The sequence below is a fragment of the Rattus norvegicus genome, chromosome 7 (assembly GCF_021556685.1).
Source record: "Rattus norvegicus strain SHRSP/BbbUtx chromosome 7, alternate assembly SHRSP_T2T, whole genome shotgun sequence".
Classification (NCBI taxonomy): Eukaryota; Metazoa; Chordata; class Mammalia; order Rodentia; family Muridae; genus Rattus; species Rattus norvegicus.
Genome location: NC_141540.1, coordinates 5,588,226 through 5,607,457, shown reverse-complemented (window position 1 = coordinate 5,607,457; position 19,232 = coordinate 5,588,226). Strand labels below are relative to the sequence as shown.

The 19,232-nt window shown below is 42.6% G+C and overlaps 1 protein-coding gene across 4 annotated transcripts; it reads right to left on the bottom strand.

Moving 5' to 3' along the window:
- Window positions 1-624: 624 nt before the first annotated feature.
- Prim1 (DNA primase subunit 1) lies at window positions 625-16,240 on the bottom strand. Of its 4 annotated transcripts, none has more exons than XR_015623784.1 (13): window positions 16,090-16,221; window positions 15,328-15,485; window positions 13,077-13,183; window positions 12,939-13,012; window positions 11,004-11,140; window positions 9,530-9,588; window positions 8,851-8,983; window positions 6,425-6,629; window positions 6,161-6,299; window positions 4,364-4,433; window positions 3,798-3,883; window positions 1,467-1,565; window positions 625-970 (listed from the first exon to the last, which is right to left on the bottom strand). XR_015623784.1 is itself a non-coding variant. In NM_001304365.3 (13 exon segments), coding segments are annotated over 13 exon segments (1,254 nt in total). In that variant the 5' UTR covers window positions 16,193-16,240; the 3' UTR covers window positions 625-950.
- Between the last annotated feature and the right edge of the window lie 2,992 nt (window positions 16,241-19,232).

Genomic DNA, 19,232 nt, shown 5'->3' with positions numbered 1-19,232 from the left:
AAATCTATCTGGCTAGTTTGAAGAGGTCACACCTTCTGTGTAAAGGACACGGAAGAAGGGAGCTCTTCCTTCTCATGAACAAGTCCATTCCCTCACTGGCATATACATGTGTTCTGTTCCTTTAAAGAACCATGACTAATTTAAATGGATTGTGATGTAGCTGAGCCTGGCCCTGCATAGTCTGAGGCAATTTCTTTAGTATAGAACAGAGTTTATTCAGGGCATAGGGAGGGGAGTTGAGAGGGTAATAGATATAGAGAAAGGCAGAGAGAGAGGAGAGGAGGGATGGGCGGGGGGGGGGGGGGGGAGGGGTGGAGTAGAGGCCGGCCATTAGAGAGGGGGGAGGGGAATCCGGATCGGGGAAGGGACGAGAGGACAGATGAGAGCAAGCTTGCTACAGACTTCCAAGTGCTGGGATCATAGGTGTGAGCCATGACTAACTTACACGGCTGAAGGACAAGGCTGTCATTTATATAAAACCATGGAGGCGAGGGAGGGTCCCAGAGTGCTGAAATAGAAGTTCTGAGCAAACTCCTGCCCACTTATGCCTCTGCACAGTGACGGGCAGAACTGAGTACAGCAGAAGCCTAAGGATTATCTTTTTACACAATACATTTTACAGACTTTTGCAGTGCATTTATTCCTTGATTTATTGTTTCTTTCAGGGCCCTTGACACCCTCTTTGGTCTCAGAAACCAGGTCTCTTTGACATAAATGATTTCTCAAAAGAAAGCTCTGAGGGGTTGGGGATTTAGCTCAGTGGTAGAGCGCTTGCCTAACAAGCTCAAGGCCCTGGGTTCGTCCCCAGCTCCGAAAAAAAGAAAAAAGAAAGAAAAGAAAGAAAGCTCTGCTTTAAGGATTCAGTCACACTGACGATTCTACTGCATTGACTAAATGCTCCATGGTTGAATGTAGAAGGCATTCACATTGGTTTGATGGGGTTGTTTTCTTCAGAAATCTTTTTGTAAATCTAAAACAAAATAGAAAACAAAATTTTAAAAGTAAAAATGTAGTTTAAGTGAAAGAATTAGTAAAGGAAGATAAAACCATTTATCTCCCTATTCTGCTTTGTTTCAAGCTGTTAATTCACACCACATACAAAGGCCTGTTTTCACACTTGCTGAAGTTCAAATTATAGGCTGATCCAGGGCAGAATGAGAATACAGAGGACTTGGCAGCAAGCCCGCTCAGTGGGTGCGGGTGCGGGTGCTTGCTGTCACGCCTGAAGACCCGAGTTCAAAACCCAGGACCTGCGTGAGTGGGAGAGAACCAGCCACTGCAAGCTGTCTTCTGACTTACACGCGTGCACACACACACACACACACACACACACACACACACACAGCTAATAAATAAATGTAAAGCAACAAAAAACACCCAACTAAAATCACAATAAATCAGTAATTTGTTTTTAACTAGATTAGACAAAGATTAGTTTTACAAAGACAAGGGGAAGCCCGTCTTACCGCTCTTCTTGAGAAGTGCCCCTTTCCGAGATTTATCCAGGTTTTCGAGAAACTGTTCAAATACTTTCACGTATGGTGCTAGGCTGGTCCTTTTATAATCTAAGTCATAAGACATGTACATTAGAACAAGCACACTGTCAGAAAGAACATGAATATTTTAGAACCAAACAGTTTTTTGAAGAAGTTAGTAGGACTGACAAACCTTTAGTCAACGTAATAGGAGATATAAATGAATCAAACAGAGAACAGAAGGTGTTATTCTGACACATTCCTCCAAAATACTGAGACTCGGTAGTGATTAGTATGAAAACTTATACTCAGCAGAAGTAGAAGGATTTCTAGATGCACATCACATACCAAAATTAAGTCCAGGAGACATGAATAGAATACCACAAGTGGAAGTTGGACAGAGGCACTGATGTCTCAGCCCCTCTAGTTTTTTGAGACAGACAGGGTTTCTCTGTGTAGTTCCGACGGTCCTGAACTCCCTTTGTTGACCAGGCTGACCTTGAACTCCCAGATACTCTCCAGCCTCTGCCTCCCAAGTGCTAAGATTAAAGGCATGTGCACCATGTTTGACTTATCAAGGATTATCTCATACCAATTTTTAAAAAGTTTGTTCCACAAACAGAAAAGGAGGAACACCACCAGATTCATTCTATGAAGGCAATATTATCCTAGTAGCAAAACCAGGTAAAGACACAACAACAACCACAACCACAGCAACAACAACAACAACAACAACAACAACAACAACAACAACACACACACACACACACACACACACACACACACACACACACACACAACTACAGACCAATTTCTTTGATGAGCATAGATGTAAAAATTCTTGCAAAACACTTGCAAGCTGAATCGGGGACAGACTGAAGATTATACACTATGAACAAGTAGACTTCCTGCTGGAGAGGCAAGTTTGGTTCAACATATGCAATCAATAAATGTAATGCATCGTATAAATAAACTCAAGGCAGAACCGCACAGGTTTCTACTGATGCATTTGACAAAGTTCAGTGTGCCCTCATGATCAAAGCTGGAACAGACCTCAGAACGATAAAGGTTATATATAATAAACCCATAGACAACGTTATGTAAAGTGGAGACAGACCAAGAACTTTTCCTCTAAAAATCAAGAACAAGACAAGGATGCCTGCCTTCCCTCTTATTTCTTTTGCCTTTTTAGACTCTTTTAATTTCATGTGTATGAGTGTTTGCCTGAATGTGTCTCTGTGCCACATGCATGCAGTACCGATTGAAGCCAGAAAAGGGCACTCCTGGGACTTGAGTTACAACCAGCTCTTACAGTGTGGGGGCTGGAAATTAAACCTGGGTCCTCTGCAAGAGCAGCCTGCTCTCTTAACTGCTGAGAATTCTCTCATCACCTCCTCTACTCTTTATTTGATACAATGCTCAAAATCTTAGCTCTAGCAGTTACAAAAAAGATAGACCTAAAGTTGATAAAAACAGGAAAGGAGGAAGACAAGTCATACTATCTGTATTTACAGATGACATGATTCTTTTTTTTTTTTTTTTTTTTTTACTTTTTTTTCCCGGAGCTGGGGACCGAACCCAGGGCCTTGTGCTTGCTAGGCAAGCGCTCTACCACTGAGCTAAATCCCCAACCCCAATGACATGATTCTTTAAAGACTCTCTAGAATAGCCTAGAAAACTTGCAGGGTACAAAGTCTGCCTTTATATGTATTCTCAGAGAAAGAAATTAGGGGGCTGGAGAGGTGGCTCAGTGGTTAAGAGGCCCGACTGCTCTTCCAGAGGTCCTGAGTTCAATTCCCAGCAACCACATGGTGACTCAAAATCATCTATAAAGAGATCTGATGCCCTCTTCTGGTATCTGAAGACAGTTATAGTGTACTCATATATAATAAATATTTAAAAAAAGAAATTAGGAAAAATATCCCATTTAACTTTTTTTAAATTTTTATTTATTTTTTGGTGCATTGGTGTTTCATGCATGTCTTTGGTCAGATCGCCTAGGACTGGAGTTACAGGTAGCTGTGAGCTGCCATGTGGGTGCTGGGAATTGAACTGGGGTCCTTTGGAAGAACAGCCAGTGCTCTTAACTACTGGGCCATCTCTCCAGCCCCAAATATCCCATTTCAAACAACTCTAAAACCAGAAAACGAACTGCTTGGGAATATATCTAACCAGAGAAAGCACTCCACAACAGAATTTACCACGGAGCTGGTTTTAGGACAGACAGCGGCCTAGGGTGGCTGGCTTCTAAGGATTGTTGCCTCCAGGAGTGCAGACAGGCAAAAAGCTGCCCGTTCAGGAAGCCTTGGCACAGTAGCTTACCTCTGACTCTGTGTCTGCTGTCAGTTTCATTTTCCTCCTTCTCCTTCTCAGTGGTGGAAACCACATCCAATTCCCGGCAGATAGCACTGTAAGCCACACAAAAGAACCTTGGGGTTGGTTCCTGGTCCCACATCACCCAGTGGCATACAAGCACTCAAAATCCTCTGGGAAAGCCATGTGTCTGAGGTACAGCTCAGTGGTAGAGAGGCTGCCTGCACATGTAAAAGGCCTTGGCACTTGTGGCACATAACAACAGGCAAACAACCAACGTGCCAGCTCAATAGGGTCTCATGTATACCAGGGTGGCCTTGAACTTGTGATGTAGTCAAGGACGGCCTTGAGTTCTGAGGCCTGAGGTTACAGGTGTATACCACACACCTGCTATTATATATGCCATCCAACTAAGCTACACTCTTGCTCCCCAACCTAGAGCTTGGGAGCTTCCTGCCTCTGTCTCTGGATCACGGCATGTCATTCATTACTTCTCCGTCTAGGGATCATGTATAATCTATTTAAAATTTAAAAAAAAGTCACAAATGAGGAATGATCACTGATTGGGAACATACCTTATAGTTGGAACAACAAATGGATCAAACTGATCCACTTTCTGAAAATCGATAGGCACAGAAATGCGACCTGTAAGAGCCAGAGGTTATAAATGCATGACTGTGGGTTGTTGTGTCTCTGAATTATTTTTGGTTAAAATTTTACAAAGTTCTGGGGATGTAGTTTAGTGACTTGCATGCTTAAGGTCCTGGGTTCAATTCTTAGTATCATACACATACACATACACACACACACACACACACACACACACACACACACACACACACACACACGGCAAGTCTTTTTTTCAAAATCTTTACTATTACAAGGAGTTTTGTTTTAAATACAGTTTTTGGAGATAGGGTCCCACTATATAGCCCTAATCGTTCTTGAAGCACTGCCATGTAGAGAAGGCTGGCTTTGAATTTGCAACCATCTTTCTGTCTCTGCCTGGGTACTGGGATGAATTATATGCATGAGACACCACACTGAGCTTGTTTTGAACTAAAGTCTCATTATGTAGCCTGATCTGGTCTTGAACTTCTGAACCTTCTGAGTGAAGAGACTATATGCATTCACTGCTACACTTGACCTCAATGGACATCTGAAATTTAATGTCTCTGTGTGTGTTCTATGAACACGAGCGCAGGTGCTTGCAGGGGACAGAGGCATCAGATTCCCTTGGTTTATAGGCAGCTGCGAGCTTCGTAACGTGGGTGTTGGGATTTGAACTCAGGTCCTCTGGAAGTGCCTTCTACCCACTGAGCCACCTCAGCAGTCCCACAATGTACATCTTTACGAAATATTGTGGAAATACATGGTCATGTGCCCATAATGATATTTTGGTCAGATGATGGGCTGCACAGACAATGGTATCTAGCAACAGGCAGCTTAGTTTGTATAAAAATAGACAGTGATGTCTGCTTGCTAATAGAGTAAACATTATTTCTCTAAAGGTGATACTGGTGACTGACCCGTGACCTTTGGTAGCATTATCTTACCAATTGACACCCGAGGAAATACATAAAATGAGTATCTAGGAGCTCGGTATACAATGATTCCTTTTGAAATGCGGTCCACTATGGAACCCTGGCTGGCCTGAAACTTGCTGTGTAGCCAAGGATGACTCTGACCTTCCTTCCACCTCCCAGGTTTCTAACTCTTGCTTCTACCTTCTAAGTGCTGGGTCACAAATATGTAAAATCTTTGTTCTAGGCTTCAGTTTGTTTTTTCCTTTTCTTTTCCCTTCCTTCCTTCCTTCCTTCTTTCCTTCCTTCCTTTCTTTTTTTAGACAAGGCTAGCCTTTTTTAGACAAGGATAGCCTAGGCTGGCCTCAAGTTCCACATTGCTGACGACTTTAAACTGATCCTCCTGTGTCCTCTTCCTAATTAGTGGGATTATAGGCCTGTGCCATCACACACAGTTTATAGTTGCTGGGGATGGAGCCCAGGGTTTTGTGTGTGCTAGGCAAGCACTCTACAAACTGAGTTACATGCCCCTTAACCCTAACCTTTACATAGCAGCAATTCTCTTGGTAGCTCCTTAACCAACAAAGGGAACATAGGTAGGTAGTAGCCAACAAGTTAACTCTTCAACCTTTCACTTCACAGACACATGCATTTGCAACTAATGACACCCTTGCTAACACATAAGAAGCCAGCCGTGGCAACACATGCCTTTAATCCCAGCACTCTGAGGCAAAGACGGGAGGGAGGATTTCTGTGAGTGAGTCCCACGCCAGCCAGGGCTGCACTGTGAGACCTTGTCTCACAAAACAGAATGAAAGAAATGTTTTCCTTACTTTCTTTGCATCATACCTGTCTTAGGGTGAACACTAAAAGGGCTCTTCAGTAAATGGTTGACTCCTTTGCTGACGTTGATATCCAGGCGTGGGAAACAGTACTGGAGCATAATCTCCCATTCTAGCCAGGGGCCACACTTATCATTCTTGGTATTCTAAAAGCACACACGAGACCACAATGAGGATCAGAAGGAACTTTAACCATTTTTAAAGCACAAACAGTCATAACTCGATTAGAACTATGCTGACATTGATGACTACGGATCCCAGGGGTGTGTACCTGTGGTGCACTGGCCACTTTCCTCAGGTATTCCCAGCGCTGAGGTGAACTGTGAAATCTCTGAAACCCTTTTTGCAGCTCATCATGAACTGGTGATGCTTCATTAAGGACCATGCTCACTTGGGATAATTCAACGAATAAGTCTTTAGTACATATTATTACCAGAATGTTGAAGCTTCGCACATTCAGAAGGTATTAATGATTCCTAAAACACAAGTGCTTTTATTTATGGCATTGAAAATTCCCTTGGTCAACTATAGTAGTGACCTGGCAGAAGAGAATGCTAGCATAATTAGAAGGTATTTATGACACATCATATCTAAATGAAATGACTCCTCATCATTAACCACTTATTCTAGGAACAACTTATAAAATGAAGAAACTATTTTACAAAATGGTTCCATTTCTTACTGTATCCCAGTGATACAAAAATGTAGAAGTGCAGGAGATAACTGCATAAAACAAAAGATTAAACATCTAGGAACATAAGAGACTGTGCAGGTAGCACACATGTATAATGTCACAGAGACTAAGTAAACACACACATGTATAATGTCACAGAGACTAAGTAAACACACACATGTATAATGTCACAGAGACTAAGTAAACACACATGTATAATGTCACAGAGACTAAGTAAACACACATGTATAATGTCACAGAGACTATGCAAACACACACATGTATAATGTCACAGAGACTAAGTAAACACACACATGTATAATGTCACAGAGACTATGCAAACACACACATGTATAATGTCACAGAGACTAAGTAAACACACACATGTATAATGTCACAGAGACTAAGTAAACACACACATGTATAATGTCACAGAGACTAAGTAAACACACACATGTATAATGTCACAGAGACTAAGTAAACACACACATGTATAATGTCACAGAGACTAAGTAAACACACACATGTATAATGTCACAGAGACTATGCAAACACACACATGTATAATGTCACAGAGACTATGCAAACAGTACATATGTATAATGTCACAGAGACTAAGTAAACACACACGTATAATGTCACAGAGACTAAGTAAACGCACACATGTATAATGTCACAGAGACTAAGTAAACACACACATGTATAATGTCACAGAGACTAAGTAAACACACACATGTATAATGTCACAGAGACTAAGTAAACGCACACATGTATAATGTCACAGAGACTATGCAAACAGTACATATGCATAATGTCACAGAGACTAAGTAAATGCACACATGTATAATGTCACAGAGACTAAGTAAACACACACATGTATAATGTCACAGAGACTAAGTAAACGCACACATGTATAATGTCACAGAGACTAAGTAAACGCACACATGTATAATGTCACAGAGACTATGCAAACAGTACATATGTATAATGTCACAAAGACTAAGTAAACACACACATGTATAATGTCACAGAGACTAAGTAAACACACACATGTATAATGTCACAGAGACTAAGTAAACACACACATGTATAATGTCACAGAGACTAAGTAAACACACACATGTATAATGTCACAGAGACTAAGTAAACACACACATGTATAATGTCACAGAGACTAAGTAAACACACACATGTATAATGTCACAGAGACTAAGTAAACACACACATGTATAATGTCACAGAGACTAAGTAAACGCACACATGTATAATGTCACAGAGACTATGCAAACAGTACATATGCATAATGTCACAGAGACTAAGTAAATGCACACATGTATAATGTCACAGAGACTAAGTAAACACACACATGTATAATGTCACAGAGACTAAGTAAACGCACACATGTATAATGTCACAGAGACTAAGTAAACGCACACATGTATAATGTCACAGAGACTATGCAAACAGTACATATGTATAATGTCACAAAGACTAAGTAAACACACACATGTATAATGTCACAGAGACTAAGTAAACACACACATGTATAATGTCACAGAGACTAAGTAAACACACACATGTATAATGTCACAGAGACTAAGTAAACACACACATGTATAATGTCACAGAGACTAAGTAAACACACACATGTATAATGTCACAGAGACTAAGTAAACACACACATGTATAATGTCACAGAGACTAAGTAAACACACACATGTATAATGTCAGAGACTAAGTAAACACACACATGTATAATGTCACAGAGACTAAGTAAACACACACTTGTATAATGTCACAGAGACTAAGTAAACACACACATGTATAATGTCACAGAGACTATGCAAACAGTACGTATGTATAATGTCACAGAGACTAAGTAAATGCACACATGTATAATGTCACAGAGACTATGCAAGCAGCACACATCTATATGTATAATGTCTAATATCTGTATGTATAATGTCACAGAGACTATGTAAGTGCACACATCTATATGTCACAGACCAACACAACTGGCTTACATAGTAACTACAGGAAAGGATATTCTCAGGAACAAGGGCTAAAATCTTATCCCAGTTTTCTTTATTTTCAAGAATATCTTGGTCAACTAAGGCATATTCTTCAAAGTACTTTTTAATTATGTTTATAGATTTTCTGTAGGAACGACAGTAACAACAGTGTTAGTAAGAAACAGGGTACACAGGCATTCTACTAGGTGAGGTCACTATTTTTCCTGAATTTCTATAACTAGATAAATGGAACTAGACCTTTCTGTTAGTTGAGTTTAAAACTAGACACTGAAAGCAGAAATAGCCTAGCAGAATAAGTAGGTATTTGGGAAAGGGGGTGCCTCCAGCATTTATCAAGGTCACAGGGTGAAACTGGGGTAGAAACAGCTAGAATTAAGTAAACCAGGACCTACATGCTAGATGTTGACAACTGCTCGGGTGATGTCAAGCAAACCATACAGTTCTCTAAAACCCACTTCTCTTGTCTTTAAGTGGAAGTACTGTCATGTTTCTTTTAAAGTCCTGAAGGTTATTGAAAATGACAGAACACATGGGAACAGGACAACTTAAAGTTGGAGGCCTTTGGCTGCAACTGTTAATGGAAACACTACTTGGTGGTGAAAACTGGCAGCAAGAGGATCCACAAGCCCATGTGGCAAACCAAAGACCCTCTGGGTCTTTCCCAACAGACCTGACAAAAGGGTGAACTTTCTCATTTAGGTGAACCTTCTTTTTAACATCGTGACCACCCTGAAAAACAAACCACCAAAAAAGAATTTTATGTATATTACAAAGCATAAATTAAAAACAGCTATAATAGGTTCTATTATCCCATTTAAAGCTATATAAAGCCAAAGACAGTGGCTAAATTCTGAAGTACAGAAGCTTGGATGCTTTTTTATTTTCTTAGAAAGATTTACTTTATCTTTTGTGTATGTGTGTACGTGTGTGTGTACGTGTGTACGTGTGTGTGTGTGAGACAAAAGTGTAGCTAAAAAGGTGGCAAGACCAGGTCAGGTCCTGGGAAGTGGGAGTAGACAGTGGCTTTAACCACTGAGTCATCATCTCTCCAGCCCAGAGTATCAACACCAACTTCCTTTAACAAAATTCCTTTTGTTACAATGGAGGATGCTTAGCAACAAAACATTTAGTATCTTCTTGTTGCTGATGTTGGAGACAAGGTCTCATTCTACAGCCCAGGCTGACCTGAATGAACCTCACAGCCATCTTCCTGCTTCAGATCCCAAGTGCTAGAATTATGGTCATGAGATGCCACACATATTCATATATATGTGTGTGTGTGTGTGTGTGTGTGTATAATTTATTGTTTCAGTTTCACATATTTTATGATAAATTTTAGTTATTTTACCACCACCCCCATTCCTCTCCCCACCCTCCCTTATTGAAACCCTTCTTCCCATTTTCTGCTCATTTATGTCTGAGAATCGCTGAGTTTAATTGAAGTTTCTTGCCCCAGTGTGGGTGAGAAGTTATTTCCCAGAGCAAGGGCCACTTACTAGCAGTGATGAGGACATGTCCTCCCTCAGGACGCCCACATGAAGGAATGGGGCCTGGCGGTGGTCTTCTTACATCCATGAGAAATGAACTGTTGCTAACCCTCCTCACGTGAAGGACTTCAACACATAGCCCAGCTATAGTGAGCACACGAGTGCATTGGCCATGTCATGTCCAAGAAGACGTCTCCCCATCCTCTGGCTCTTTCTTTCTATTCTTTCCTGCAATGCTACCTGAGCTCTGTGTGTGTGTGTGTGTGTGTGTGTGTGTGTGTGTGTGTGTGTGTGCGCGCGCCTGCCCACACTCACATGTGCAAGTATCTTTTAAAAGTAGCTATTATGGCTTTACATGATCATTGCTAAGTTCACTTACTCTAGGATATGAATGCTATAAAAAATATATTCTCTGTTTCATTAAAAGGTCTGTGGGGCTGGAGAGATGGCTGAGCCATTTAGCGCACTGACTGCTCTTCCAGAGATCCTGAGTTCAATTCCCATCTCACAACCATCTGTAATGGGATCTGATGCCGTCTTCTGGGGTGCATGAAGACAGCTAGAGTGGACTCATATAAATTAAATAAATCTTAAAAAAAAAGTTCTGGGTAATATCTTCTAGAGAATGATGGAGACTGTTAATTAAGAGACCATTACCTTTATAAGACTCAAGTACTCCACGATCCCGGAGCGAACAGCAGAGGACAGCTTTCGAACAGACTCATCACAGACCCAACAATGTACACCTCTCCTTCCTGAATACACCCAGAGGCGGTGCTTAAATCCAAAGTCCTCTGAGGAGTGATAGAAACAATAGGGTTTAAAACGATTCTATAACCTTGCTTATCCAATGCTCACATTTTCCACACACACTCTCACTTTCCACGTGTGCCCCTCCCAGGCAGGGTGATGCATTTTGAGACAAAGTCTTAAGTTACCCAGGATGGCTTTTTGTTTGTTCTTTTGAGACAAGGTTTCTTTGTGTAGCCCTGGCTGTCTATAGAGCTCCATCTATCAGCCTACCTCTGCCTCCCGAGGGAAGAAATTAAGTGTCTACTGCTACCATCCAGATAACCCACCCAGGCTGGTCTCACACTTGCTCTTGAACTCCTGATCCTCCTACCCTGACCCTCGAAATTACTCCTATGCACCACCAGACCAGGCTTTCTCATGTTTTACTTTTTAATTTGTGGTTTTGACATATGCCTGTGCATGTACACGGGGATCTCAGAGGCTGATGCTGGGTGTTGTCCTCTGTTGCCGTCCAATCTTCTGAGGTCTCTCACTGCCTGTGGAGCTCACTGATTTAGCTACACAGGTTGGCTGGGCAAGCCTTGGGAATCCTGTCTCCACCAGCCTGTGCTGTGGTTTCAGGTATGTGCCACCACGCTTGGCTTTTACAGAGGTGCTGCAGAGCCAAACTCAGGCGCTCACGCTTACATGGTGACAGTTCCTCATTTTCCCCATGCCAACTTACCCACAACTTGCCATGCGCCTGGAGCGCTCGCTGTCATTGGAGCACTGGCCTTTCTTACCCATCACTGTCTTCCTAACAAGGATTTATTTATTTTTTTTAATAAATAAATCTTTTTAAACTGTTTTTTTTATTTTTATTTATTATATATTAATATACTGTAGCTGTCTTTAACACACCAGAAGAGGGCATCAGATCTCATTACAGATGGTTATGAGCCACCATGTGGTTGCTGGGATTTGAACTCAGGACCTCTGGAAGAGCAGTCAGTGCTCTTAACCACTGAGCCATCTCTCCAGCCCAAGGATTTATTTCTTCCTTGATTTATTTTCATTAATATTCATGTGTATGTGATGGTGCCTACAGAGGCCAGAAGGATGGTACTGGATCCCTTAGAGATAGAAGAGAGGCAGCTGTGAGGCAAACCACACAACAGAAGGAACCAGCTCAGAGGTCCTGTAATTTGAGGGGTGAGGGGGAGTTCAAGGTCATCCTTGGCAATACAGCAAGTTTAGAACCAGCCTGGGTAAGACTGTTTCTTTATATTTCATGTCTTGTATGGAGAATAGAACCTAGCACGCAGAGCTGCTCCACAGCAGACTGTACTGGGGGAAGATACACTGATTTGTATACACCTGTATTAACGTTTTTAATACTAATTTTTCTCTCTTGTTTTCTCTCTCTTTTTTTTTTTTTTAAGATTTTTTATTTTATGTATAAGTACACTGTCGCTGTCTTCAGACACACCAGAAGAGGGCATCAGATCTCATTACAGATGCTTGTGAGCCACCATGTGGTTGCTGGGAATTGAACTCAGGACCTCTGGAAGAGCAGTCAGTGCTCCTAACCACTGAGCCATCTCTCCAGCCCTTGTTTTTTCTCTTATGTTTCAGGGGAAAATATTAGACATGTATGAGATCTGATAATGAAATACAGAGACCGAGTGGATAACACACTGAAATGCACAACACACTAACACATACCACACACAACACACTGACACAACACACTACTGACATGTACAATACACTAACACATACAACACTCAACACACTAACACATATGACACACTGACACACATGACACAACACAGACACATATGACACACTGACACATACCCTTCAATGCCCGATCTATGATGCGCATGGCCATTGTCATGAGAGTCCAGCACTTGGAGCATATGTCTGCGGAACTGGAACACAGCCGTCATTACTCACTGCCAGTAACATCACCTACCCCAGCAGGAAGGCGCTTACCTGCAGCATCTCCTTACGTCGTCATAGTCTGTCATGTCAATGTCAAAGACCAGTTCTTTCTCCTGAGCCTGGAAAGCCCCCAGCTTCACTGTGTTGTGTTGGCTGGGCTACAGATACAAAACGGCATCAGGTTCTGTAAGAGCTGCCCGTGTCTATTCACACGCAGTAAGTCAGAGATGCTGCACAATACCCCGTCTAGGACACTTTAGATACCGTGGAGCTCATACAGTTTGAATTGATGGCAGCTTTGTTTTTTATGGACTTAAAATAGGGTGTTGTAATGAATAACAAAGCTATGTTAGGCTTCTAATAAGTAAAGGTCTATACAAATAATTCCCTATTACAGGGTGTTTTACACATATATACTTATTTAGGTCCCTTCGACATATTAAAAAATATTTCCTCAAATGAATCTCTGTTGTTGTTTTGAGACAAGGTCTCATGTAGCCCAGGCTGCCCTTGATTCCCAGCAAGCCCCAGTGTCCTCCGTCCTGCCCAGAACTGATGTCATAAGGCCGAGTGTGGACATAGCCAGCTTTTATGTAGGTGCTGGAGGTCTGAACTCAGGTCCAAAGCAAGTGCTTTTCCTGTTGAGTCAGCTCTTTATCCAGAGACTCAGGCCCTTCTCCTCACAGCTGTTGGCTTTCACTGATAACCCAGGAATGAGACTGGATTCCTTCAGAAGAATTTGACCAGATGTGTTGGGCACTGTTCTAGGATCTAAACAGAGGTCTCTATGTTAGTGGAGATTTTATCCCGACAAAGATCTAGGCAAACTTAGCTCAGAGAGTCCCTAAGAATATGGCTCAGCCAAATCGCTTCTCAGTAAAACATCACACCCCACTGGTGAGTGCTTTGGTACATACCTACAATTCTGGCAACTTCTGGCAAAAGCAAGATTATACATGGCTGTGTATGTATGTGTGCGTGTGTGTGTGTGGAGTGTTAAGACTGCAAAGAGAGTTTAATGATCTATCATTGAAATCCTTGAAAATAAGATATTGAAAAAAAAAGGACAGGATATTTAGAAAAAGATACAGCTTCCCCAATAATAAAGATGATGGGTATTGTAAGGGTCCATAGATACCTATCAGAACAGACATTAAAAGGCACATGCCATGGTGCACAGTAGTACATTTTCAGAGCTAGGAAGAGAAAAGATTGACAGAAAATCCTAAGAGCTTCCAGGTCTCATGCAGTAAGGAGAGAACTAGAATGGTGTTAGTTCCCCACACCCTGGTTCAACAGGGATAAAATGTAGGGTTTCACACGACACACGCTCTATGGCTGACCTTCAAATGTAAGGTCTCACAACTCACACAACACATATTCTACGACTAATATACATTCTAGCCTCTTTCCTGAGAAATTTAGCAAAATCTTTTATACTTACTGTATGGGCGTCTGTGTGTTTGCTTGTGTGCAGATGCACCTGTGTAGGCTGGGGTTGGGTGTTTACTTAACTGAGACAGGGTCTCTGGTCTCTCCCTGGTTCAGCTAGTCTGTCTGGCCAGCAAACTCCAGGGATTTTTTTTTTTTGTCCCAGCCTTGAGGGCTTTTAACAGGGTACTGGGGATTCCCAACTCAGGTCCTTTGGCAAGCACTTTACCAATAGAATTATCTCCCTGGCCTTGGGCTTATGGTTTTTTGAACATAAGTTTGTTTTATTTTGGCTTTCAGCCAACCAAATCAAAGTTGTGCTCCTTGCCCTCAGTGCCTCTGGCAGCCCTGGCTGTCCCAGTACACTCTGTGGATGAGGCTAGCCTCAAACTCCAACTCACAGATCCTCCTGTCTCCAGGATTAGAGGAGTAATGCCAGGACCCCAGCAAAAAATGTTTTTTTTTTTTAAAGACATGGTCTCATGCATTTAAAACTGGCCTCTGCCTCCTTTAGGCTGGGACTCAGACAATGCACATCACACCTGCTTTATGCGTTCTTAGGCACGGAATCCAACAGTTTGTGCTGTGCATGCCGGGCACATACTCTTATCAATGAGCTACATTCTAGCCCAAAGCTTCCTTTTTTTTCTAAACCTAGTAAGAAGGCAAGGTATTAGCAGCCAAGTGATTTTTCAGTCAGTAGAGTGTCTAAACGAGACTAAAATTTACTTGCCGAAAAGCTGTTTCATCAACTACAATAGACTCTAAAACATTACCTTCAAAACTTGGGGCCACCAACTCACTCTGGCTTATGAAACAAACAAAAAAAAAATACAAACAAAATACAAAAACAACAAAAAAGATTCCTTACTCTGTGAGAATATACTGCACCTATATCAATCTTATATGGATTCATTTTCTGCATCTCCTTTTCCAGATCACTCTGGTTGTTGAAGGACTGGTAGCGAATGTAAATATCATCTTTCAGTGTGAATGAGAATTCACGGTGTTGAAAGTAATTCTTTGTCACTGCAAAATAATTTTAATTTCAATTTAGGGAATTATATCACCTTAACTAACAGGAAGACATTTTTAAACGATAGAATCTTATTGTGTAGACTAGGCAGCCGTAGAACTTACTATGTAAAGCCCAGGCTACATGAAAAGCCACCTGCCCCAACCTTCCGAATGTAAGGATTACAGGTATGAATCACTAGGCTCTCTGACATATTTTTGATGAGTGCCCTGTGCCCAGCACTGTTCTAAATAGCCTGTAATCTGAAGGGGCATAAAATTTCACATTTTCTAGGGACCAATAAACAAGGAGGTGTAAACTCTTCAAAGACGAAATGCCAGTCATCCATGAAGAAGGTCCCTTTCTTCTTCCTAGGACCTGGTTGGAGGTCACATCTCCGTGCTTGCTTGTTGTTGGTCCCTTCCTTTCTCTCTTTCATTTACACAGTATGGTCATTAGGTTCCCCTGTCTTTTTGTACCTTAAAGGTGATGAGGAGGGATGGAGATAACTCCCATCGGCACCGAGGGCCTTTACACAGTATATAAGGATATCCCGCCCAGAATTTCCTCACACACCGCTCCCAGCCCCACTACCCATCCCGTTCCAGCCTCCATTACCTCCGCCATAGTTGAGCCAACGATAGTACTGGGCGTAAGGAAAGAGTCTTCGGTAATAAAGCTTGAGTAGCTCCGGCAGCTCCGCGGGATCAAATAGCTCCATGAAGTAAGGAACTAGACCCAGACAGGACTGACACGAGAATTGGCGGGAACAGCACAGGACTCCACGGTTGCGCACGCATGGACCCACGCCACCGCCGAGGCCTCTGGGAATTGTAGTTCTTGCAAGTCTCGCAGGTGCGGCGGACTCCGACTTCTCTTTTTAGCAAGAGGGTTGTCCCAGAGAAGGAGAGACCGTTAGTATATTGACTTAGATTAGTAATGATAGGATTTTAAAAAGTCCTGTGCAAAAGATGAATATTTTAGAGATAATATCAATATCTCATAAAGAGATTTTGGAAAATTGTCAAGAGTTACTGTATTCATTATTCGAAATGAAGACCACGTGAGAAAAATCAAAGGCTATTTAGTCTAAGTTTTCTTTTTTTTTCCCTTTTCTTTTTTTCGGAGCTGGGGACCGAACCCAGGGCCTTGCGCTTCCTAGGCAAGCGCTCTACCACTGAGCTAAATCCCCAACCCCATAGTCTAAGTTTTCTATGGCAAGTGAGTCAAACACCATTTTACACTTTTGGTACAAATACAAAGGCCCACAGGAATGTGAAAAGTTCATATAAAATAAATAATAAAAAGGGGCGGGGGAGGGGCCACACCCTGTAGAGTTAGTCTCTTAAACAGAATTCCCAGAAATACTAAAATATGAATTAGAAGAATCAGAGAGAGCTTTTAAAACTATGGCGTCAGCTCATTTCCTGCCGATGTGCTAATATACCAGTCAGCTTTACGCTGACATGATGTATCTTCTCACCACTATGGACTAGATGGCCAGTCTGATGACCACATCAGTATCGTGTCACTTGAAAATCATATTTTAAAATCCAATTAATTAATTAATTAATTAACTTATTAAAATTCTTTTCGAGATTCTTTTTATTTTATTTTATTTTTTAAAAGGATTTACTTATTTACAGAAGGGGGCACCAGATCTCATTACAGATGGTTGTAAACCACCATGTGGCTGCTGGGATTTGAACTCAGGACCTCTGGAAGAGCAGTCAGTGCTCTTAACCCCTGAGCCGTCAGTATCCAGCCCTGCTTCTTATTTTTTAAGTTTAATTTTTAAACACCTATTTTGATAGTCATGTTATTTTATTTTGTATTTTTAAAAATGTATTCATCTTTCTTTTCTCTTTCTTTTTTTAAAACTTTTTATTGGTTTTTGGTAAATTTCACATTATGCACCCCAACCCCACTTATCTCTCTGCTCCCTTGTACCTGCCCTCCACCCTCACAACCTCCCCACTAAAAGGAAAAAAAAATCTGGTTGTGAGAGCTGTAGTCTGTCACAGTGTGTCCCACAGTATACCTTTTTGTCTACACATCTTTACTTGCAAATGTTCATTGCAATGAATCATGGGACTGGTTCAAGGCCTTTGACTTCTGCTGCTCTGTCAATACTGGAGCCTCACTGGGACTCCTCTCTGATATCCTGTGTCATGGAGATCCTGTAGTTTTAGATCTGTAGGGCTGACCCCTTCATGTGCTCTAGGAATTCATTGATGAGGTAGATGTTGGCATGGGCCAACTCAAAGCCCTGGACCTGGGCCTGAGAGTTATCTGAGCTGGTCAGCTCACTGGCTCTCTAGCATCCACACAACTGGGGCAAGCTCTCTAGCCCTTCCCCAGGTAGGTTACCCAGTGCTGCAGCCAGCAAGGGCCAGAACCACTTTCCAGCTCTCATGCCCTTGGGGCTGGCTTATCTGTGCCATCCATCAGGGCCAGCTCTCCTGTGCTCCCAGGTGAGGAGCAGGTGAGGACCCCACCCCTTGCTAGCTCTTCTGCTTTCATGACCCCAGGGGAGAACTCTCCTGACTATTCTCCATGCCACCACTTGGGGCCAGCTCACCAGCAACTCCTGCGTCCAGGGCTGGCTCTACTGTGCTTCCTGGGCAATGTGGGATGTGCAGGGGCCACTCTCTCCAATACTACAGCTAGCAAGGGGTGGGGTCAGCTCTTCTGCTCTTGGGTCCTTGGGGCCAGCTCCCCTACAAGGCCCAGATGAAGAATGGGGGCAGTTTTATACAGCCCTCAGACATTAACACTGGCCCTGGGCAGCAGCTTAGGCCAGGGATGCCTGCCTGGCTTTTGGTAGTAACAGACCCCTGCTGTTGTAGGGCCAAAGACCCAGATGTGGCCCCTGGTGACAGCACAGGACAGGACCCCTACCATAGTCCCAGATGGCATAACTGTCTACTCACACCAGGCTGTTCCTCACTACCCTCAAGCCTCCAGTTTCACCTGTCTTCACAGTGCCCATGCCCTTCTGTTTCTCTTCCATTTCTCCATCACTTACTTGCTCCTCTTAGTGGTGCCCAGGGTCTCTGAGTGTCTGGGGTCATCCCAGGAGTGGTCTCAGGAGTGCTATGCACTACTCATGCATTAAGGCACCTTTCAGGGGCCATCCTGGGCATGGTTGGGCCTGCACAGGGCAGGACTGGTGGTCATCTCAGGCTTGACCCTCACCCTGGCCTCACAGCCCCAGGCTGAGGTAGTTTTGTCTCAGGGTGCTCCCTGCCCTGGAAGCCTGGAACCTGGCAGGAGTCATCCTGGTTGTGGTCTGCCCGCTAGGGTCTTTTTTTTTTTTTTTTTTTTTTTAAAGATTTATTCATTTATTATATATAAGTACACTGTAGCTGTCTTCAGACTCACCAGAAGAGGGCATCGGATCCCATTACAGATGGCTGTGAGCCACCATGTGGTTGCTGGGATTTGAACTCAGGACCTCTGGAAGAGCAGTCAGTGCTCTTAACCGCTGAGCCATCTCTCCAGCCCCCGCTAGGGTCTTTTAAGCACTGGTCTGGTGGTCTTTTTGGGCTCACTCCTTTCTTGGGCTGTGTGGTCAGTCTTTCTGCATCAGCTTCCTGTGTGCTCAGATTATAGGCCTGGGCTGTTGTGTTCCTTGAGATTTTTAAATTAACTTAAAGTTATTATACTGAGATTAACAAACAAATAAACAAGGATGCAGCAGTACACATCTTTAATCCCAGTAGTCAGGAGGGAGAGTTCTAGGCCCAGCAAGGATTACA

Excerpts from the sequence above, each read along its gene's own strand:
- Prim1 (XM_087555741.1), bottom strand. Across the intron at positions 11,141-12,938 it reads CATAGATCGGGCATTGAAGG|AGGACTTTGGATTTAAGCAC; the intron begins GTATGTGTCAGT and ends ATCACTCCTCAG. Across the intron at positions 6,517-8,873 it reads TTTAGCCCTTGTTCCTGAGA|CAGTTCATGATGAGCTGCAA; the intron begins ATATCCTTTCCT and ends ATGAAGCATCAC.